This window comes from Lissotriton helveticus, chromosome 1_1, assembly GCF_964261635.1.
Source record: "Lissotriton helveticus chromosome 1_1, aLisHel1.1, whole genome shotgun sequence".
NCBI classification, from domain to species: Eukaryota; Metazoa; Chordata; class Amphibia; order Caudata; family Salamandridae; genus Lissotriton; species Lissotriton helveticus.
In genome coordinates this window covers 1707148427-1707173250 of record NC_136057.1, presented here as the reverse complement: position 1 = coordinate 1707173250, position 24824 = coordinate 1707148427, and the positions used below count along the sequence as shown (strand labels likewise).

Genomic DNA, 24824 nt, shown 5'->3' with positions numbered 1-24824 from the left:
GATCCATTCATTGTATTTGTTTTTATTTACCATTGGGTCGTGGGAGAGCAAAGGCCTGGTGGTACTAAGAGTCTTTGTCCAATTGTCTACAGAGAGTTTGGACCAATTACGAACTTTCCGAGATGTAAAAATAGACGAAGGAAGTTTGGTTGTGGTCCAAGTAAAGGCTATCAAAAAGTGATCCGACCATGGTAGGCAGCTAATAGTGCCCACTTTAAGTTGATTGCTATTACTAAAGATCGGGTCTGAGAGATGACCTTTTTCGTGCGTTGAGGAGAGTACTAGTTGCTCTAATTGAATGGCGGCCAAACTTGACATTAACTCTAGTGCCGTGGGGTCTGACAGTTTATCAAAATGAACATTAAAATCTCCAAGTAACGTAAAATTTGAAGGGGAAGTAACCAATTGGGAGACCACTGACAAGAGAGAGGTATTAAATTGTCCAATGGTTCCAGGAGGGCGATAAATAAGAATACCCGAAAAACTGGTGTTAGGGGAAAACTCAATCACAAAAGGAAGGCTCTCACAATCCTCAATCTCCTCCGTCAGGCAGCGGCATAGATAGCTCTCTTTATGAATAATTGCAAGGCCACCGCCTCTGCCCTGAGACCGATCTACCCGCGCTATCTGATAACCAGGAATAATGGCCTGTGCCAGATCCGGCTGAGAGTCTGATTTAGCCAGGTCTCCGTTAAAAAGATCACATCCGGTGTGTGTTCATCTAGGAGCAAGGAGATCTCCAAACAATGTTTAACTAAAGACCTGCAATTAAGCAAAAACATAGAGTACTCCTTTACCTCAGACCTGACGGTGGTAGTAGTTATTAGCTCTGTTTTACAGTGCGTGCAGCAGTGAGGGATCTCCAATGGATGTAAGGAGTGGCCACAGCTGGATGATATATGGAAACCCTGGGGCTCCAACAGTTGGTCACATCACCCACTCATCGAGCGGGACACATTTTAGATGGCATATTTTCCAGTGTCCAGGGGCTCCATGTACTGGATACTCTACCTATGCCTTGGACAGACCACTATGCGGTTTTCTGTACCTTGGCCATGGATAGAAGCCCAGCAAAAACCACCACTCCCCCCCAGTCTATCTCTTTTAAAGCTTGGCATAATATCAACCAGTCGGATCTAAAAAACCAACTGGACAACACCCGCCCGCTAATCACGTCCAACTCCAATATGGCCACACAACAATTCCACGACTGGGTGGGACACGCCATGAACTCTTTAGCTCCTATTAAGAAAATATCTAAGAATAGGTCTACCCCAACTGCACCGTGGTATACGGATGAATTAAAATCACAAAAACAACAGAACAGACATTGGGAAAGACAATGGAGAAAGACTTACAGCCCAACGAGCAAGACTCGATATAAAGATGCCTTGGCAATATATAAAACTTTGATTATAAAGGCAAAAAAATCGTACTACATGACGCAAATTGAGCAGGCAAAAAACTCCAGTAAAAAATTATACGACATAACTAAAGTTCTCTCGGGTAATACCCCTGATCTGACTCCACCCCCTTCTCAAGACATGTGCGATGCTCTGGCCAACTTTTTCTTTACTAAAGTCGATGATATTTATCAAGCCTTTACGGCTAAAACCACCTGCACCAAGGCCCCTACCATCACTCCTGAGGTTCCAAAATCCATCTTAGCACCATCCTTTACTAATTTTACCCCACTAACCGAAGACCAGATATTAAACATCGTCTCGACAGTTAAAACCGGATCCATGCTGGATCCTTGTCCACTGTCGGCTCTTTTACCTGTGATGGATTCGCTTATACCAGTTTTGACACAAGTATGCAACTCCATCCTGCTTTCAGGGATATACCCCCATAACTTAAAAACCACACTGCTTAAACCACTGCTAAAGAAACCTGGAGCCGATAAGTCTCAGTTAAAAAACTACCGGCCTATTGCAAGTCTTCCGTTCATGGCCAAAGTGGTGGAAAAGGCCATGAACATTCAATTATCTAAGTATATAGAGACACACAATATGCTAGATGATACTCAGTACGGTTTTCGGAAATACCACGGGACCGAAACCGCCCTCATCAAAGCATCAGATGATGTTAGACTAATAAGAGATCAGGGCGGGACAGCAGTTTTGGTATTGCTGGACCTCTCAGCGGCCTTCGACACTGTCGACCATAGCATCTTGGTCGACCGTGTCGGGAAGTTGGGCATCTCCTCCACGGCAAGAAATCTCCTCGCTTCATTTCTCACTGAGAGAACGCAGGCCGTCACTCTTGGCCCCTTCCAATCTGTCAAGTTGTCACAGCCGTGTGGGGTACCTCAAGGCTCATCCCTAAGTCCGACACTGTTTAATATCTATGTGTCGGACCTGGCCAATGTCATCAAGGCACATGGGATGAGCCTAACTTCCTACGCGGATGACACTCAATTGGTTATGACCATAAGAGGTGACGGAGAAGAGGTCGCCAAACGATTTCAGAGAGGACTGACAGAGATAGGTGAGTGGATGGCCGTAAACTGCCTAAAACTCAACTCAGAAAAAACTGAGGTTATGATTTTTGGACAACTTTCACCGGATTGGCCCTCCTCTTGGTGGCCCCAAACGTTCGGTGCCCCTCCTAAACCGGTGACCAAAGTAAGAAACTTAGGAGTAATCTTTGATGATCGTTTAAATTTCATGGATCATGCCATTAAAGTGGCTTCCGCAGCCCACCACAGACTACGCATGATTCGGAAAATAAGCCCTTACCTCCCAACAACCGCTATTAAAACATTGGTGAGCTCACTAGTCCTGACATCATTGGACTATTGTAATGGGCTCTTCCTTAACTCCCAAGTCAGAGTTATAAAAAAACTGCAGACCATACAAAATGCGGCAGCTCGCCTGCTCCTTGGAATCCCAAAGTTTGCACCTCTATCAGATGCAATAATAAAACTACACTGGCTGACGATTCAGAACAGAGCCAGATTTAAATCACAGTGTATAGTTTACAAAGCACTAAATAAACAGGATCCGCATTTCTTAATAGACCATCTGTGTCCTTACCAACCAATACGTCAGCTACGTTCTGCCAACAGCAACCAACTATCGGTGCCTCGCACCAGGACAGTCACGTGGGGAGATCGACGCTTTGTGGTAGCAGCTTCCAAACTCTGGAACACTCTGCCTCAGGACATCAGATCATGTCCCACATTGTTCCAATTTCGTAAGAAACTGAAAACATGGCTGTTCAACAAATAAGTTTTACGGTATGGGGCACGAGATCAGAGCAACTAAGCTTAATAACACCGAGCTGGCAAATTAATCAGCGCCAAGACACCTTCGGGTACACGTCGCGCTTTATAAATGCCAAAAATAAATAAATAAATAAATATAGATGGCCGAAGCTGATGCAGAAGGCTCGAGCTGTATGATCTATCTCCCCCAGAACGGCCAGGGGGGGTGGCCTCTGGTCCCGGACGGGCGCAGACAGGCTCGCCTTTGGCGCGCCGCCGGCGCGCCCGCTGCGCCCGTCCGCTGCGCCTCCGGGGAGGGAGTATCATTTTATAGCAGGCAGGGTGGGAGGGCCGAGCAAGCAATCTGCTCGCCCTCTCACTCACCCAAGATGGCGGCGCTAATTCGTGATTAGCAGCGTTAAATCGGCTGCAGTATCCCCTCCTTCGGCGCAGTAAGCGCGAGTATACACAGAATGTAATAAGTGCTCAGGGGTGAGTGAGTGTCTACAAAAATAATACACAAAACGATCTTTTTTAAAAATGCAGTTTAAAAATAAGCAGAATCCCCGGCTCACGCCTCAGGGACTAACAATCTGTCTATCCGTCTGTAACTCCCTATGGTTTTAAAAGATGGTTTCCAGTTGCAATAATTACAAATGGCCTTGCTGCTTACAGGGCGTACCGAATGCAGACAATTAGGGTTAATGGCTGGTCTTAAATCATGTAAGGATAGGGAGTCATAGGTAATCAAATTACCCACCATATTGCCGGGGATCGTGTGATCTGGGAGCGGTTGGACGCGGACTGGCGCAGACTGGCTTCTCTTAGGCGCCTCTCCGGCGCGTCTACGGCGCTCCCGCTGCGCGATAGAGACAGAAGGCCTAAATAGATTGGGTTCGTGGAAAGACTGGAGCGTCACCCTGCTAACATGGCCGCCCGCTAATGGCACCACCAGGAAGTGAAAGCGCTCTGTTCTCCCTCCACAACAAACAGCATGAATCGCTGCGGTGGAACGGGGAGTCAGCGCACAATTTACCAGTGACAAAAACAATTTTTAAAAGAGAACGTGGTTTAAAAACACTTGCAGCAATAATTACAATGTTTTCACCCAAAGCGCTAGCGCAGTAATGATCAGGTTCCAATTATGATAGGAGACTTATAAGTGGCATTTCCCTTTGGTATTGGACATTAGGGGGGAGTTCATAGTGGTTGGCTTGCTCAAAAGCCACCAATGTGAAGGTTCACCACTTTTCTAAGCTTAGGTCACAAGGAATGTAACTGGAAGGGTTGAATGGTCTATCAGACTAGGACACAAGGGAGCACTATTATTGTGTTGAGTGAAAATGATGTAGAGATCAAGTGTGCACTTTGTGTTGGGCCTTTTACTTCTTCTTTTCACTTTTGTTCTCTGTGTTTCAGCGCTCGACTTCTCTGTACTCACGCTGATGGGTTCTGACGATCCCATGATGCCAATCATTGACAGTGATGGTGAAGAGGAAGGCTATTGACCCAGGGACCTCTACCTTCATGCACTACTTTGGATTGTGCCCTGAAAATGATCAAGATTATGGGCTCTTCAAGTACAACTTGCTTTCCCCATTTACTATAAGAAAACCACTCCACCGCCTCTGCTTTTACTACACTGTCTCCCTACTCATGACAGCAGGCCAAGTTAGCAGCTTTTTGGAGGACTACTGCATAAGCAGACCCTGGTCGAGACGTTGTGCTCCAAGCAGGAGTGTTCCGTTATCTGAGTTGGAAAGGGCAATGCTTGACTGGAGGCCTGAGCTTGAGTGCTCCCTGTAGGAGCTGCAGCTTGCCTCACCTTAGCAGGAGACAATACTTGGAGGGACTCGTACAGCCTAGAGGCCCTCATGCCAGTAGAAGCATGCTCTGCTGGAGCCCATCCGATCCAACAAGAAGCATGACCCGACCCTTACCCCGACCACCAAACAGGAAAATGTATGTGTACCTTTTGACCGCAAACTTGCTCAGAGTGAGGAGGAACAGAGAAAGCGTGGCTCTAAGCACACAGCATAAAAGCGGAGTGAGAACTTTCAAGGGGAATAGGCTCCTTGGGGGAAAGTCCAGCTTCACTGCCACCAGAGACTGACAAAGCACTGTGGGGTAGGAGATGGTATGGTACTGGAAAAGGTGTACTCAATGGCTTGACTTCAGTACTTGATACAACACTTAACAACCTGAACCTGTAGCACTGTCCAAGACACCATAAACTGCAGAAAGCCTTCAAACCTAGCCCTGAAGCCCAGGTCTCCTTGAATGTTCTCCATCAAAACTGAAAATGTATCAAATAGATATCTTTGCTCTGTTCTGACTGACTGCCCTCTGAACCTGGCAATCTTCTTGGGTGTGGTGTTTTCGCACTATCTATAATATAGCCGTATTTTTATGGGAATGGAAATCCAAGGACAAAAAGGGTGTCTATTATGTGTGTGGGAAAAAGTACTTGCTCTCCAAAAACGAGAATGTGTGGAAGCAAAAGAGATTTCACTAGATGTGGTGTGAATACTGGGTGCAAACATATTCACAGTTTAAAGCTGCCTAAGCTATCATAGGAGGTAGATGTATCAAGATACCCTTTTGCGATTCTCAAATAGCGATTTTTAAGGAATCGGTATTTGAGAATTGCAAAATGGTATGTATGTAGAAATTCGCTATTTTTTAGCGATTTCTTAAAATTCTTTAATTGCGAATAGCAAATTGCGAATCGCAAATTGCGAATAATTTCCCATTCATTTCTATGGGCCAGGAGGCCCATAGGAATGAATGTGAAATTATTCGCAATTTGCGATTTGCAATTTGCTAATCGCAAATTGAGAATAATTTCAAGGGCGCAGGGGTGTCCAAAGGACACCCTGTTGCACCCCTGAAATTTACATGTGTGTGCATATGGCACACATATATGCCCGAAGGGCATGTATGAGCGTCACATGCCACCTTTACAAATTGCAAAAGGTGCATTTGTAAAAGAATTCGCAAATTACCACCAACTACAAGTTGGTGGTAATTTGCGATTTCTTAGTCAAAATTCGCAAAACTGAAATGCTTAATACATTGCATTTAAGAAATCGCAATTTGCGATTTCTTAAATGCTTACGCAATATTAAGGAATTGCAAAATTTGCGATTCCTTAATATTGCGAGGCTTTTTGCATGATACATTCCAAATCCCGTTTTTTTTGTCCAAAACGCAGCTATTTTGCGAATCGCAGCGTTTGCGGCAAAAAAAAACTTTGATACATCTGCCCCATAGTCTCTTATTTTAATGATAGTTTCATGTGACAGTGTTGGTTTGCAGGCATGACTGATGCAATATTTAGTCCCAATATACCATTAATCATTTCTTATTTTAGTGCCTTATCTGGGGCTTTAGATCCATTAAATTAATATCACAGGAACTGACACATTCCTATTGTTCCTACTAACCATTACAAGACATTACGGAATATTGTGTGGAACAGACTGATTTTCACTAACCAAGCAAATGACACCAGACCCCCTCCAGCCCAGTCAAAGAGAATTCCTCAGTTGTACGGAAAGGATACCCAGGCACAAAATACATTTTGGGACCATACAAATAGTAGATCTGTGCTATACAAATGCTGATAACATAACATGCCTGCTAAGAGAGGAATGTCGGCAAGAAAGAATAACTTTCCAACATTTTCGAAAAAACCGTTCCAGGGCAGCTTGTGTTTGATATTGCCGAAATTCTGCAACTTTTAATGATGAGAATATGTCACCGAGCCACCAGGCCTGCCTCTTCTCTATGTGCCGTTTTATCCTGCCTTTTAGTACTCTAAAAACATTTCAGAGTAATCATTGCATCCGTTTTTGGAACCTTTACTACCTGCAATAACCACATTTAACCACTAGCCAAAATTGTACATTGTTAGAAAGCGAAATAAATCAATTTTTCAAATAAGTAAAAACTGTGTTGACTCTCTTTGAAAGAAGATTCAAAGTAAAGACCTCGCTCTGGGGCATTTCCATGCCTCCAAAAGCCAAATGCACAAAGCTCCTTGATGTTATTCACTGATAGTGCTGATATTTCTCATACTGATCCTATTCACACTTGTTCTCTGGGGAACACAAACGTTTTGCAGAGTTAATCTACTATACATCAACATGCTTTTTTATAGAGGTAACCTAATTTAGGTTTATGTACAGTGTATTCTTGTTATCTAGCAGATGAGGCCAGAAAAAACATGTTAAAAAAAATCATTGTTGGGGTGTTGACCAGCGGCTGAGTCATAATGACTCATGATGGCGAGAACTGTAAACCAATAATGCACCAGTATATGATCAGCATCTACAGATTATATTGCTTGCCAGAGGAGCATGAGCACGCACAGAACCTGATGATGACAATTATTTTTTTAAGGTTTTTAGAGCTATTGCTGAGAACAAAACCTGGGAAGATTTTCGATTCAGGGAATTGAAAAATTAACGTAAAAGCTTCTTTGAAAATCATCCAAAGATAAGATTATTTTCACCATAATGATTTCAACCTAAAATAACAACAAAGTCACATAGGATGTTTCTTACAGTCAATGATTTTTCATTTGTTCAAGGGTTTTCAATGTGTTTGGCTCTGGAAAGAACATCTTTTAAATTCTGCTCTGGCTCCCCATCGCGTAGACCACATGCTTTGCACTACCACTATATGAGGTATGAATCTAGTTAAGCCATGTATTGATTTCCAGTTGCAGAACTCAATGACCTTCTGCTTCAAAGTCAAGGAATCTGAGGTTTGGAACTGCTTCCCCCACCCCCTTGGTCTTCAAAATAGTATTATTGGGGCTGAACATCCCAAAGCCAGCAATACCTTAGACTGAGCTTGTTTTGTGGTGAAATCAAAGCACACTTAAAGCTTTAAATTCACTGACCTAGAAAAAGGAAAAGGGCACACCTCAAAGTCTGTAGCTGAAAATGTGTCTTCTGGGTCAGTCTGTTGCTGAAAATTGTCTTTTGTGTCGAATACAACAAGGACAAAGATAACACTTGAGAGTTATAGCACAACTCAACTTTTCGGCAAAAAATATGAATTAGATTTTTCTAGAGCCAAAATATATCACCACTCTAAAATAATCTGTTTTGACTTGGCATTAAAAATATAACAAGACATTTTGCAGTCATAAATACTACATTTTATTGAAATAAAAACTCTTTTGACTAGACCATAGTATTTTGTGTTATTCATAAGAAAACTGTCCATAAAAGGCAGGATTCACCAGTACCAATGACAACTAATCAACTGACCCATGAGGATGAAGATAAGAAAACAGGACACTCTGGAAATGGAAAAAACAAATGTTGAAAGGATTGTGAGGAAGAGAAGGAACAAAGGATTTGAGAGGATCCTATAGCATATTCTCTTGAGCTGGATCAGGAAGGGTACTCTGCAAGTCCTCCCCCCACCTGATTATATTTCTACCTATCATGTAGTGATTAGGAGGGTGGCTGAGACTTACAATGTTAAAATGGTGGAAGAGCTAGAGTACTGTTTACTTTTGGAAACAATTCATTTTTTCCTAAAGTAGAGTAATTACTTCCCAATCTTGCTAAGTGTCATCCATAACATCAAGGAAACCTTAAGACAACCTACTGCTACGCCATGCACATAGTGAAAATATAGGGGGATCTCTTCAATGTCCAGCATATATTTGCTTACAATGTAAACCATATTTTCTAATTTTTGATGCAGTGTGGAAAAGCCATGGAGGGAGATTGAGGAGCTGATCTGATGCAGTGTCTTCCGGAAGAACCCAGGTAGAGATTGACTGCAAATGTATGAGGGGAAAAACAATCATACGTACATCCCTAAAATCTGCTCTTGGTTCTTTTCATCCCGCTAACAAGCAGCTAAGTACAGATTCTGTGGTTCAGCACCATGCATGGTTAAGGATTTTTGGTTGTAAACCGGGGGTACAACCAATTCTAATAAAATCCACTTAGGGGACTGTGTGAGAAAGCACCAGTCATGGATTAGAACAGTGTGTCAAAATCTAATGTGCCAAAGTCAGTTTTAGTGTAAGTCATTTCTCCAGCTTTGTATGTTTGATAGAATCATATGCTTTAGAACATATGCATTCTATTATTCCAGTCAACAGACTATAAATCGTCAGTAAAATGAAAAAACAGCAAAATCAAAGATACAAGCAACAACATCACTTTTTCTCTCTAAACATGATTATCCTAAAGGACTATACCATAGCATTCACTTTCAGCCATGAGAAGACTGCAACAAATCCAGAATTCAGCAACAAGACTACTTCAAAAAATCAACGCATGAAGCCACAGTTCTGCAGGATCTACACTGGCTCTCAAATGCAAAATGATCCTCTTTTAAATTAGTATGCTTGAGTCACAGAGCGGTAAATGGCAAAGTTCCAAAATTCCTTTGATCATAAATTCCAAATACCCCCAACTGAAGATCTTGCATTCCAGCCTGGCACCACACTTGATAAGTCCTGCTTACAAGAAGACAACTATTGGTGGCACTACTTTTCCATTCAAGTTGCTAAACCTGCAAAGATTAGAGACAATTAGAATCCCTTAAAGTTCAGAAGACTGGTTAAGACCTGGTTATCCCCAGTGTGATCTATCAGAAAATCTATATGATCTTTTTCACAAAAACGAGTGACATCACAATTTCTGGTCTCTCTCCCTACAAACAGATGCACCCTACCGGGAACTCTTAGATCAAGGACGAACTAAATCAGCACAAACCCTTTACAAACTTCCATTTACCAATATCAGGGGAGAACCATATACCCCTACAAACATAGCACCCATGCTCTGTTTCAATCACATACAGAACAGACTGCCCAGTGCAAATCACAGATCTCCATTCCCCCAAATCCTACCTGATAATCTAAAAGGAGCAGCTATAAGAACATACCACAGTGCGTCACATTGGAGCCAAGTACAAAGTCAAAAAGAATGGAACCAATCTTCATTGTCAATTTAACCTTTCAACGATAACAAGCGATCCTTTGAGTAACTATTCCTTACAATATAACAGTATATAATTTCCTCGATCCAATCCACTAATCCTACTTTACATGTGCATGAATTATCTCTAATAATAACAACTCCTATTCACTTAATCTACCTCAAAGAAACTGAAAGAAAATGCATGGAACAGTTTCATGAGAGCAAAATACTAATCCCTGTCGCCAACAATGACTGATACAACTAGATTAACCACTAACCTTGGGTAATGGAGTAGCATGCTACCCACCATAAAGCATTTCAAGGCGTCGTCCGGGTTAGTAAGCAGTGCATAAATGCAGTTAAAATACATATAACACTTTCTTTGGTGTTTTAACACAGCTATGCTATAAGCTTCCTTTTTCATTGGCTTTCAGTCCATTTTTCATCAAGCGAAGTGAGTTGGCTTCGCATCTTGATTTCATATTTAGATTTGCCCCATTTTCGGTATACCTTTGATTGCAATAGATAGCTATGATTGTTTTACAGAAAAAGCTTCACTCAGATGAAGTAACCTCTCTAACAATTGACAGATAAAATGTAGATACCCTTTGTGGTGCTTTCATGAATTATTACCACACCTACAGCCATAGATGTGAAGGGACTTGGATTTTTACCAAGCCTGTGCCGGTGTGCCAAGGACTCAAATACTTGCTGTGATTCTTTTTAATTTGGTCATGACTGAACATCACAAGCAAGAAGAGTCCCTTTTATTTAATGCCAGTCTTCTGGAATAACGAAACTGCTGATTACCCACACTCTGATTGTGTTTACTGGCTGCTTTTACATCGCATAGCAGAGGATTGCGCCATTTTGTCAAAGGTTTTCCTCTCTAGAGGAAGGCAGTCTATTAAGTCTTCTGCCGATGATTAATTGTGCCATTCTCTCCAGTGCATATATAAAATGGCAAGACTTCAGATCTTCTGCAATTAAAATGAAGCTGGCTAAAATGTCAAATGCTCATGGCCTGATAGGAATAGTCCTTTAAAGAGGCAATATACCCTGCCAAGCTTTTAGGAAAGATCTGTTAAGCGATTCTACCTTGCTAACAACCTGTCAGCCAACACCTTTCAGTGCCCTAATTAGCCAAACCATTGTTGACAAAGACCACACATTGCTCTTCAGTGATTTCTTTGTGAACGATTATCATGTCAACCAGGCATCCAGTTTTCAACACCCTGTCACAGACCCGCATGACCTGTGACTTTGGTGCTTGGGCTCTGGTCATGACTCGCAGTCATGATGTAAATGTGCCATATTTTACCCGAAGGCAATTCAGGGGTAGGAGTCAAAACTACTTCACTGAACATAGGAAGAGGGCTATGTGTACAAAACATAGTTCACTCTTGCTGGGCCACATGTGATCCCCTTCAACAAGTCAGTCTCGCATAAAGTTTCATTCACGTTGAAGTCTTTGAGAAAGTGAAAGCTGTGCCATAAGCACATGAAAGCTAAGCAGGCCTTGACCCCATCCCGCTAATCGCAATCAAGGGAGAAGGTGCTAGGGCACCAATTAAAAGATCATATCCCACAAGCCTCTTCTCAATCGGATCTGGTTCTGCAACTGGTCCATGGACACCCTGAACTCCCCAGACCATTGTCGACCCTGCAGCAAATACTGGCCTTCGAGGAGGCTATGTTCCAGCTCTTTCTGTCCATTCTGGTTTCCTCTGATGTACCTTTGAACCTCATGGAGCTGTGAGATGCTCCAGTTGGACTTCTATTGGCTGACTCTCCCTTGGTGCCAATTAACATCGAGAACCCGTTCTGACATCGGTTCAAATTTCTACTCCAGCCCGAGAGTCCACACCAGGTCCTCCCATACTGACTCCACTAGCCCAGGACCTGGCTCAAATCCAGTTTTTGACCCGAGCCAAAGTCTACCACTGCAGCGTATATTACGCAATAAGATTACAAAAGCCCAAAAAGACAGTTTGCAGCCAGATACTAATCCTTTCTTTTGTGCAAAATAAACAGTAGTAGCAAGAAACACAACACAAATTACGTGTGACATGTCTCCACTTGGGTTACTTTATAGCAATATAGAGTATCTGATGCGATTGTATTCAAAGCATTTTACAGATAGAGGCAATGGAGTTTACTCATTACGGCAATTGTGCAGTATCATACAGTGCTCTTGGTGTGGTAGAGAAGAAGGAAGGGAATGGGTACTGAGTGTTCACATGTGGGTAGGGGACAAGGAAATGTATACGTGACATATAGACATCAACATAGTATGTGTTGGAAATGTATACGTGACATATAGACATCAACATAGTATGTGTTGGACTTGGCCCTTCTGGCAGGTTCACCCCTGAACTTTTTGCTGTTACATGTGACCTGGTGTTGGTTGTTTTTGGCTTCTGCGCACTTTAACACTGTGTCCCAGTGTAAAGTGTGTGCGCACTCTGAGTGCATGTTGTGAGGTAGGCCTGCCCTCCCATAGGAATGCATGGGGAATGTATGTGTCCATGGTAGTTCCTGATGCGTGGGGAGTGCAGGATCGAGTTTGGTATGTGCGGACTCGTGTGATTAAATGCTGCGCGATGATGGGTGTGACGTTAATGTGTCTAGTGTGGAAGTGCCACTTCTAGAAACTGGCCTGTCTGTGTATTAAAGGTAAATTCCCTGTCTGGCTTGTGATTGGCTGGAGCTGGCTGGTGTGCCTGCTCCATGAGTCAGGATGGGTCTGCCCCGGTGGTGAGTGGAGAGATCTGCATATTGATGTGAGGGAGGGGTGAACCTGGGACCTGAATAGGGTTGGGATTTCCCTACACAATGCTGGCTCCGCCCCCTGTGGTGCGTCTGATGTCCCTAGCCTGGCCAGTGAATGGGGAGAGGGGCTGAGCACAACAGAGTACTCCAAAACCAGCTGCCTCTGGTTTTCCCTTAATCCTCCAGCCTAAGACAAAGGATTCATGTGTATGAAAAGGGGCTGTGACCCCATGTGAAATGTTCTCTTCCTGATCCTACCTTGAGGGTGGCCTGCTGCTGCTTGGCGCCAGGAGGATCGCCACTGGGGACTGTCTCCCTGCCTGGAGGGCCCTGTGTGAGCTGGCCCCTAGGCCCAGCCTTGGCCCCCCCTACCTTCCTGAACTTTGCCCTGGACATTTGCACACCTCAAGCGCCTGGGAGCGCTCTGCCTGTATTTCTTTACAGCGCTTTGTTCTCCTGCAGGGGAGCGCTTCTGCTTCTTACTGCAGCTCTGAGCTGCAATCGTCCTTCCTCGAGGGATTCCCCGAGGTGGGGATCCCCCCTTGTCTTCCTTTTCGGTGCTGGTGACACCCCGCTCATTGCCGTCCTTCGTGGAGTTTGGGCGGGTGCCTAACCCGCGCCTTTGTCATTTATTTTTTACCCCTGACTGGGGCCCACCCCGCCAGGGATATTGGAGTTAAACGGGTGCCTACCTAATTATTTGCAAGCAGAATCACCGCCGCCGCCTGGGGATTTCATTAGGAAGAGCGCGCCGCCATTGGCTAGCGCGCCCCGGAGTCTGGTGACTCGCCTCCGGGGCCGCTCTGCCATTGGCTGAGGTGCACCTGAGCCGGGAAGCTCGTCTAGAGGGCCGCGCAGCGATTGGCTGCCCTGACCGCCTGCACCTCGAGCCGGGGAAGCTTCCCCGAAGTGGAGGCTGCGCCGCCTGGGGTCCCAGCCACGAGGAGCCCGATGAGGAGGGCTCCCCCCGAGCAGCCCCGCCCAGGAGTAGCGCCGGGACAAGGAGTCGTCCCCAGCAGAGGCCCGGTGAGTGCAGGCGTTTCGAGGCAGGGACACGGATTCCTAGGGTGGATTTTAGTTGTAGGTAGAGCGGCCCCAGAAGGCAGTGGGCCGCTCCAACTTTAGTAGCAGCATTTGTTTAGAGCCTGAGAGGCTCCACCAGTACGGGGGCAGTTTTCCATTGGCATAGAGCAGCCCCGGTTGGCAGTGGGCCGCTCCCCCCGAGTTGTGGCAGCATTTTCTTGGCCATCCCGAGCCCTGTAGCTCCAACGTTGTTTTTGGGGGCATTTTCTGAGGGTAGAGCGGCCCCGGTTGGCAGCGGGCCGCTCCCCCCAGTGTGCCAGCATTTGTCTAGAGCCCACAAGGCTCCTGAGGGCACAGCTGTTTGTTCATAGATCCTGCAAGACTCCCACGTTGTTTTGGGCACTATTGTTTATTCAGAGTCCCAGAAGAGAGCCAGGAGGCACGCTGGTGCCAGGCACAGTTCCTACAGCTGCCCTGCACTTAGTGGGCAGCTGCTACATTTAGGCCCTGAACCCTTGCGCATTCTTCTTTGGCTGCCTGCGCAGCCAGCCCAGACACTCTGGACATTGGGCCTGTGAGCCCCTGAGAGGCCAAGTTGGCCTGGGGTCAGTTCTGTGATCTTTTGCGCAAATGTGATACTTGCCTAATGTGATATATGCATTACCTTTTTGCCTTCACCTCTACATGTGTTCTTCATGTTTAGGAGGTTGTGTTCCCTAGTATGGTTATGCTAGTGAGTTCCTGGTTCCCTGCGTGATATATGCCTAAGGTGTTTTAGGATTGCGTGGTGTGTACCTACCTTTTTCCAGTAGTTACTGGTTGTGTTCTACACTTGTTATTTGGTACTACCGTTATTCTATTTTCTAAGTGCTATTCCTACAAAGTGCTTTTTCTACTAAGTGCTTATTCTGACGGTGGCCCATGTGGCCCAGTCCCATGTATATAATCCCCTGTAAATTCCGCCCGTGCCAGTGGCACGGTGTAAATTGTGTGTTTATTATCTAATGTGTTTGGTATAATACAAAGGCTATTTTTATATATAACCTTGTGTGGAGTTCCTTTTGTGGGGGGCCTGGGATGTTGTTGCTGGTGGGTGTGTGCGCAAATACTTAACTTACATTGCCTCCGGGATCAGCCTTGCTGCTCGTGTCACGTTACCTAGAGGGTGAGCAGGGGTTATCTTGGCGTGTAACTCCCTTGCTACCTTTCTGCCATAGGTTCCTTCCGGAGCCCCATAGTTTCCTCCCTCCGGATGGCTGTCCATTCTGCGCGCGCCCAGGATGAGAGCGACAGAACCCACGCCTCTACACTAGGCGGGTCCCTCGACTTCCACTTCCTGGTAAGAAGCCGTACTGCCGTCACCATCCCCAGGTCAAGGAATCTAGACGACACCTTGTCCTTAGGTGGTCTCTTGAAGTGGTGCAAGAGGTATTCGGGCCAATTGCAGGGGAAAACGCGACCAGTACTCCGCGCAAAGTGTAAGTGAATATCGCTCCAGTAGGTTCCGAGGCCCGGGCAGCGCCACAGAATGTGGAAAAAGTCTGCGTTCACTTCCCCGCACCTGGGCAGGACGCGTCCGCTCTGTGAAAGTATTTATTTATTAGGTCTGGGGTTAGATAGGCCCTGTGCACTATGTACACTTGGATCTGACGGAATCTCGCGTTTCTAGGGATGCGCACCGGAATTTTCAGGACCCGTTCCCACTCCTTGTCTGCCAGCTCTCTTCCCATGTCCCTCTCCCATTTCGCCCGCAGCGGGGTTAAGTCGTGTTCCGTATGGATTCGCAGGGATGCGGCAAACCATTTGATTAGATGCCTGCCTCTGCCCATTACGTGTAGGTACTGCACCACCAGGTGCTGCATTGGCTCCTCTGCCACATCACCCCATACGGCTGCCATGTGGGCCGTGAGGGACCTGTGCAGCAGGAAGCCCCCTGGTGGGAGCCCAGCTTCCGTTAACAGTGTTTCGTAGGGTGCCAAGACTCCCTCCTTGTACAGGTCGCCCATCGTTCGGACATCCACCTCATGCCAGCGATCTAGCATGGAGTTCGTGAGTGTCCCAACCCCCCCCCCCCCCCCACCCACCCCCCACCTCCTCCTCCCCCGGGCGAGCCGTCCAGGGGCACCGCAGGTGCGTAAGGATGCACCTTTCTCGTCAGGCACAGTGCCCTGCGGAAGCATTTAAGTGCTACCACCAACAGCAATGGCAATGGGGCAGGACGTGCCGATGTCGCCAGTGGATGGAACAGTGCAATGATCCGCTCCAGCGTGTACAATGGTTCAGCCCCTTCCCCCAAGTAATAGTGCTCGAAGAAGGGGGCAGCTAGCCCGCCCCTGTCAGTGGGCAAATATAGTTTCCTGAGCGCTAGTCGGTGTCTAGACGCGCCCCATATAAAGTCCCGTAGCATCTTGTGGAGGTCAGAGGAGAAGGGCGCGGGCAGGAAAAGCGGTAGGTTTGCGAAATAGTAAAGGAGGCGGGGGAGCATCACCATTTTGGCGAGGGCCACTCTGCCTGTGGGTGAAAGTGGGAGTGTGGACCAGAAGCCCATCTGGGCCCTGAGCGCCATCACCGATCGTCCCAGGTTCCCATCCAATAGGTCCTCCTGCCGGCGGTATATCTTGAAGGTGTCCACCTGCCATTTGACTCATGTGCCCTGGAGACTGTACTCCGGGTCTGCCACCCCATCTCTGAACGCATAAAGACACGACTTGCCTGCGTTAACTCGGAGCCCCGAGACATCCGCGAAACGACTTAGCAGTGGGGCCAGGAACTCTGGTATGTGGTGCACGTCCCGGACGAACACTAACAAATTATCGGCGTACAGCGACACCTGGTGAACCCCGTCACCTAGCGGGATACTCTCCTCCAATTGTTGCCTCATAGCCGCAGCCAGGGGCTCCATGGCCAGTGCAAATAGGAGCGGCGACAAAGGGCAACCCTGCCTGGTGCCCCTACCAATCGCCACCGTCTCCGAGACGTACGGTCCCAGCCGGACGCGGACCACGGGATTGTTATACAGAAGCCTCACCATCTGCAGAAAGTCGTCATTTATCTCGTATGCCTCCAGCACTGCCAGCAGATATCCCCACTCCAGGCAGTTAAATGCCTTTTCTAGATCAAGTATCAGGCATCCCGCCCTGGGCCAGGTCAATGCGGCTTCCGCCGCTACCCTTCTGAGGTTTAGGGATGTAGATCTCGCTGGCACAAAACCGTTCGGATCTGGGTGCACTCAGTGCGGAACCACCGGCGCTAGACGCTCTGCTAGGAGTTTGGAGAAAATCTTATAATCGGTGTTCAGCATCGCCAGTGGGCGGTAAGAACCTAGGGATAAAGGGTCCCTGCCAGGCTTAGGTAAGGACACTAAAAACGCTTCCCTAAGAGAAGGTGGGAGCCGGCCCTCGTCCACTGATGCCTCGTACATCCGGAGTAGCTCTGGCGCCAATATGTCGCTATTCGCCTTGTAGTATTCAGCCGGCAGGCCGTCCGGCCCCGGAGTCTTTCCGGACGCCAGCGCTCTGATAGCATCCCCCACCTCCTCCAGTGCCAACGGAGCGCTGAGCTCCCCATTTCGGCTCGCCGTGACTGTGGGCAGGGTGACCGACTCCAGGAAACCCGCTAGTATGTGTGGGTGACTCGCGCCTCGTGACCTGTAGAGGTCCCAATAGTGTTCCGTCAGTGCTCAGTGGATGTCACGTTGTGTGTACACCACCAATCCGCCATCAGTACGGATGGCACCTATCGAAGCCGTGCGCTCTGTCTGTCGGATTAACCAGGCCAATAACCGGCCGCTCTAGCTGCCTTTGAGTGTGCCTTGGCCGTGTGTGCCGCATAATTGTGGCACCGCAAACGTTCTAGTAAGAGTGCGTGTTCACCACGAAGCTCTCCCAATTTACGTGTGTGCTCGCCTGCGTTTTCTCCCTCTCTTTCATAATGCAATAGTTCAGACTCTATGTGTTGTAGGGAGCCAGACACCTGCGCGCGGATATTCCACGTGGCGCCTATGCAGTGCCCGCGGACGGTCACCTTGTGGGCATCCCATTCCATCCCTGTATCGCTCGCTGTGCCCCCGTTTTCCTCAAAGTAGGAGAGACTGGCTGTGCCCAGAGATGACCTGAATTCAGCGTCTTCCAACGCTGCAGTTTGAAGCTGCCATGTGGGCACCGGGGGTCTGTCCGCCTCCCAACTGAGGTGGAAACATAGTGGGTTGTGGTCTGAGTGTGTCCTGCCTAGGTATTCTGACTTGGACAGCAGCGGGAGTAGAGACTGGGAGCCCACAATCCGGTCCAGGCGGACGTGGAGGTCGTGTACGGCCGAGTAGTACGAGTATATTTTGACCTCAGGGTGCTGTGTGCGCCAAAGATTGTTTATGTCCCAATGCTGTAACTAGTTTCTAAAGGCTTGTGCCGTCGACGTCGCAGTCGCTGCGCGCAGGGGCGGGAAGGAGCGGTCCAAATGTGTGTCCATAACCATATTAAAGTCGCCACCAAGCAACCAGGGAAGGCCCGTGTGTCGCTGGAGGACAGAATTTAAGGACGCCAGAAAAGCTGGTTGGTCTGTATTGGGGGCATAGATGGAACCCAGTAATATCTCCTGCCCGTTGAGCCTCCCCCTGACAAATGAGTATCTCCCTTCGCTGTCTATGTGAACTTCTGAACAGGTAAAGGGGATGCCAGCTCACACCCATATCAAAGTGCTGCGCGCTTTCGAGGAGTAACCCGTGCCGTGTACCTGTCCCTTCCAACGCCTGCGGAGCCTTTCCAGCTCTACTTGGGACATATGTGTTTCCTGGAGCAGCGCGATCCCCACCTTGTGCCTCTGCATGTAGGCGAAGACCGAGTATCTGTGCGACGGGGTGTGCATGCCGCGGATGTTCCATGTCATAATAGTGGTGGTAGCCATATTGTGCTTTGTACTGTAGTCAATTGGGGGACCGGGGCCCCCCCCCCGCCGGGTCGGGGGCCGAACTGGAGCTGTGTGGTCGCTGAGTGTCGCTTCTGCAATTCGCAAACTAATATTAACATAGTAACTTTGTGGGCGATTACCCAACGGGGCATACGTCCAAACTTAGCAAAGTAATTGCTTTTTAAGATGTTGTGTCTGCAGTTTGAGTGTGCGTGGGGGAGTGCGTGGTCAGTAGTGTGCCATGACGTACCCGCAGTCAGGGCCCTTAAGCTAACAGAGGCATTTGTAACATGTCTAATCAGTGATTCACACCGAACCAGCATGTATTAGCCGCTAGGGCGGTGTGGATGCTGATCACCCCACCACCCCCCACGCCAGGCGCGACCGTGCACCTGCTACGTGCCACTTGTGAGGCGCCAGGGTCTAGTACCCCCAATATCTGAACAAAGAGCAATCAGTGAAAGGATACGATATGCAGCATATTCAGTGCAGGTATCAAAGCAGGATGTCCCAAAGCTGCCATTGGTCACACAGTGGAGTCTGCCGGCATATAGTGGGCCAGCAGTGAAAGGATACGATATGCTGTACATTCAGTTCAGGAAACAAAACATGGGGTCCCAGGGCTGTCTCTGGTCACAAGATGAAGTCCGCGGTCTGGGGTGGAACCACCGGCATAACAATGTCATCTGACAATGAAAAAACAACAATGCCCCTGCACTATACAAATGGATATATGATTATACGGTTTTTAGTTTTGTCAGTCAAACAAACATTAGAGCACCACCAAAATCAGTAGACACTTTCAACATTTAGTGAACAAGTTGGACAAAATTGAGGTGTCAATGCGTTCCGTTGTTGGTGTGATAATTCGGTTTATTGTTCCTACATATGGGCCAACACGTGTTTCATCGCAGGGAAACAGACTGCGAATCTTCAGGGCTGAATAGAAACATAAGGCTTACATTTGTGATCATGTTTGTGATGCAGTTGTATACGAAGGTGACTTGAAGGTGTCACCCGTTGGCATGCCATTATGTGCCTATGTGGCAAAGTGCATCGAGAACATTGGTTTAGTGACATTCGTGAACTTGAGTTATATCTGACTTTTTGGTTCGATCTGTAGACAAAAGACAAATTATGCCCGTAAGAAATAATACTGGTGACGTGTAAAGAAAGTGAAGTGTATGGAAAGAGTTTCGAAATCCCAAGTGACTAATATAGTGTATACTAAAACAATTTTTTGATATTTAAGCATAAACATTCGGCGAAATATTTAGACGGTTTGTATCTGTATGACAGTGTTTTTGCATTTGTATTTTTATAGTTGACTTGTCTTGGGGGATAAAACAGAACCTATTCTATTCGTAGCTATCATTAACTCAGTCTACAAGATAGTCATATATTTATTGTTTATCACCCGTTTTAAGTGTGGCCTCCAAATGAGGGCTAAAATCGTGTTAACAGTTATTATAGATTTGTTAACCAATGGATCTAATTTCTATTATGTCTACATTATGACGAGTCTCAAAATTAAAGCATATACAGACTCTATGAGAAAATTAGTACTACTATTCACAAAAGAGGTCCTCAAGGGTAGAAAATTCCAGAAAAGAGGCAGCATCGGCATTTAAACCCAGGCTTAGGGGATAGAAAAATAACGATATAAATAAACGGTGGAAAGAAAAAACGTAAAAGGCAATGAAATAATAAGTGAACTCACCCTCAAGGGTGAGGGGCGTAAACACATCGGTTTAGCCGTATTATGTAGTCATGTTTCCTGATTTTCACAGCACTATATGTATTGAAGAACCTTCATATGACCTGATGAGTCTACAAGGAATGTGATTGAATTCAGATTTTATATAAGAGTCTCATTATTTTGACAGTCTACTTTCAGACCAAAGGAACCGTCAAACATATAAGAGGAACCTACCTCGTTATCAATAAAGTGTTATTTCAACCGGGAGGAGAGAAAAAACAGTTTGCACAGTGGTCGCAACGCTGTTTTAATTAGAGGCAAGGCGGGTACACCTAAAAAGACAAATAATGAGGAAGGAAACAGAAAAATGCATTGGAGAGGATCTGTTGGGCCGTGGTGATAAGCGTCCGGTGTTTGTTATTAAAACAAAAGCGGAGCACAGAACTTGCTTACCTCCTCTTTGTCGAACTCCCTCTTGTGTTTCCCGGCGCCGTTTTCCAAGGACGGTCACGTGACCGGATAACCAGCCGGAATATGTACCGGTGAGGTCCTTCCTTTACTGGAAACGACTAGACCGTCAACAGACAAGGAGTCTGTCGATTCACCGGCCAGAATAAGAAGAAATACTATGGACAAACGCCCGTATGTTAGATGTTAGTCGAAAATCACAAGTTATGTGAAAATCTATTGTTTAACCTCGTTTTTTGTCGGGAGTTCATATTTTTGAAGCGGTTAACCTCAAATTCAATATGTAGTCGAAATTCGGTTCCTAGAGAAGATATTACGAGCACTTAGTTAATGAGATTGATATATGTCAAATTATTCGGTTTATTTAGCCGATATTTAAGAGCAATTAGTTTGTAAAGTTAGTATATATCAAATTATTCGCTTTCATTAGCCGATATTAAGAGCAATTCTTTTTTCGGAGATTAGTGTCTGTGATTAATTCTGTACCGGAATGCCCTCACATGTGACATGTATGTCAAGTATCGAGCCTATGTATATCTCATTATAAGGCTGATTTCTGATGTCAGACATCCGGATAGATTCAAAGGCTCTGGGGTCATAGATATTATGGTCAATTTGTGTAATTCCACTTTTTAAGATTACTACCTCATATTCACTTAGTATCTAAAATCTGGGGATTTTACTCAGTAAGTGTATTGCTGACCATAGAACACAGATGATTATATATTCTATATCGAAACAATTCGAGACATGGTTTGAGAAGGAAAATTCATTTGATTTGGTAAATATCACTCTACTCAAAAAGTCTCATCTCATTAAAAATTATATGTCAGACCTGGCTAACAGCAGTACTAGATCAAAAAAAACACATTGCATGAGAAAACCATAATGCAGTAAGATTAACACAGTAATTAGTTTCCTAGAAAGAATTGCATCTCAGGGTCATAATTTAAACCATGTTCAATACTTTGAAGACGCATAATCCAAGTCGCTTCTTTGCGTCTGAGTGCCAACTCTCTATTACCACCTCTTACATGCATGGGTACAGTCTCAATTCCGAAGAAAGATACTGAGAAATCCTCTGTATCAGTTTGGCATGTGGCCACATGTAAGGCCACTGGGTATTTCGGATCTTGCTTTTGTATGGCTCTCATATGCTCGGAAATTCTTTCTTTCAGTGCTCTGATAGTACTTCCGATGTATTGTTTGCCACATCGGCATTCTATTATGTATACCACATATTTTGTGACACAGTTAATGTTCACTCTTATGTCGTATGTCTCTTTGTTTGGTCCATTGAAATGTTTTGTTTTGTGTTTTGCCCATTTGCACATGGTGCAAAAACCACATTTAAAAAATCCATTACTGCGTTGTGTTAACCAGTTGGGGGTCATATCACTTCGTGGAACTGTAGGACTGAGTCTATTTCTCAAAGTTTTCCCTTTGCGGAAAGTGATTTGTGGGGTTAAGGGTATTATTTCTTTCAGTGTTGAATCTTCTCTTAGCAGACCCCAGTGTTTGGTCATACTGTGTCTGAGTGATCGATGAAGTGCATTGTATTCAGTGATCATTCTCACTGTTGAGTCTTTCGCCAGAAGTGAGTCTTTGGGTTTCAGCGTGTCACTTCTCTTTATTTTGGAGAGTTTCTTTTTTGCTTGAGAAAGGATGGCTTTAGGGTAACCCCGTTTCTCAAACCTCGTTTCCATGTCTTGTATGGTTGCTTCAAGACTCTTGTCTTCACTACAATTTCGCCTGGCGCGGAGGAATTCTCCAAAGGGTATTGACTTGATTTGGTGGAAGGGATGGAAACTGTCGGCTCTCAAGATAGCATTGCAAGAGGTTGGCTTTCTGTACAATTCACTTTGTAATTTGTTTCCCTTCACATAGAATTCAAGATCTAAGAATTCTATGTGTGTTTTGCTAGATTTCATGGTAAAGTTTAATTCCCAATCGTTGTGATTGAGATGATCATAAAAGCTTTGTAGTAGTTCCTCTGAGCCTGTCCAAAGTAAAATGCAGTCATCTATATAGCGACCCCAGAATAAAATGGAGTCAGTATATAGACTGCCTTTGTTGCCCCAGATGTGGTCGTCCTCAAAGGCACCCATAAAAAGATTGGCGAAAGACGGTGAAAATTTTGAACCCATGGCTACGCCACGTTTCTGTTGGTACCATTGTTTGTGGAAGATGAAAAAATTGTTGGTTAAGATTAAATTCATCATTGAGATTAGCATTTGTGTATGTGCCCAGAGAGAAGCCGGTCGGTTGGAGAGAATACGGGTTAATGCTTTCATGCCTAGAGTAGGATTGATGCTAGTATAGAGTGCGACAACGTCCATTGTGACAAGGGTAGTGTTAGATTGCCATTCTAAGTCGCCTAAAACGCTAAGTATATGCTTCGAATCTTGTATGTAAGAAGGCAGGTTTTTTACAAGTGGGTTTAGGAACATATCCACGTATTCTGCAAGTCTCTCGGTGGGACCTCCAATTCCCGAGACAATAGGTCTGCCTGGAGGAAAGGGGAGATCTTTGTGAATTTTCGGAAGGGTGTAAAGCCATGGGTATGTTGGTTTGAGTACTTTGAGATACAAATATTCATCGTCATTTAGAAGACCATCTTCTTTCCATTTGCGTAGATGGTCATTAATGGTTATTGTGAAAGCACCCATAGGGTTGTTTGTGATGCGTTCATAACATGAATGGTCTGCTAGCTGATTCAATATTTCATTATTGTAATCATCTGTGTTCATAACCACAATGTTTCCTCCTTTGTCTGCTTCGCGAATGATGATGGAGGGAGTTAGCGTGAGTGTGCTAAGGGCCTGACGCTCTCCTTTAGTTAAATTGTCTTTGAATGTAAAGATGTCATTCTGTTTTTTTGTGTTGATTTTATTTAGGTCTTCTAGAACTTGTCTATAAAATGTGTCTATACTGTTCCCACCTGGTAATGTTGGTGTCCATGTAGATTTGTTTTTTAGACCACTTGCAACATCCAAGTCTGTGTCAATGTTCATTTCCTCTAGAAGTTGCCCCATTTCCATGGGACTATCCTCCCGTTCAGTAATAGACAACAATAAATGAATTGCTTGAACATCTTTTATTGTCAGTTCATCGTTAGATAAGACATCAGGAATATTCTTTACATTTTTATCGCTTGGGGTTTTTCCTGCAAAATGTTTTTTGAGTTTTAGACTACGGACAAATTTAAAGAGATCTATTTTCATTTGACAGATGTCACCTGTGGAGTAAGGGTTGAAATTGAGGCCTTTAGAGAGAAGATTGATCATATCAGGAGTTAGTGGAAAAGAGGAGAGGTTTATTACTTGGACCTCATTATTTTCGTTTATTGTTTTTGTTGTTCCTGATCTTAGTTTTTTGCGATAATCTTCGTTTGCCGCCCCTGCTACCTCTGTGGGTCTTTGATTTTGTATTCCTCTTTGGGGTAGGGCCCTGTATCCTTTCCGAATGCGCTCCATTTCTACTAAAAAAGGAATACTGTTAGCATCTAGGGTGTCACCTGTTTCTAGTTCTGGTTCACTTGTACTGGCAGTGTTGAGGGAGGTGTTGCTGGACGAGACAGAGCTAGGGGCAGATACCTTATCGCCCGATTTTTTGGGGTTAGTAGATCGAATCATTGCATCGTATTTGCGATCATAAGTGAAAATTCTACCATTGCGGTAGTCTGCATCGTCTCTCTTTATCTGTCTGGCTTTTCTTGCTTTTATTTCATCCTGATGTTTGGCTAGAACCTCATCTAAGATGGTGTAGTTTTTCACCGTGGGTTCTGGTAGAT

General features: G+C 45.5%; 1 protein-coding gene across 10 annotated transcripts in view; it reads left to right on the top strand.

Annotated features, from left to right (window-relative positions):
- STAT2 (signal transducer and activator of transcription 2) overlaps positions 1–24824 on the top strand; it is a 1031780-nt gene that overhangs the window by 737740 nt on the left and 269216 nt on the right. For 4 of the 10 annotated variants that reach the window (XM_078689096.1, XM_078689097.1, XM_078689095.1 and 1 more), the window contains one exon: positions 4628–7160. The exons of the other annotated variants lie outside the window; for them this stretch is intronic. In XM_078689096.1, the coding sequence (XP_078545222.1) occupies positions 4628–4716 (89 nt within the window). In that variant the 3' untranslated portion in view covers positions 4717–7160. Of the gene's footprint in view, positions 1–4627; positions 7161–24824 lie in introns of those variants that run through there. 10 annotated transcript variants of the gene reach the window in all.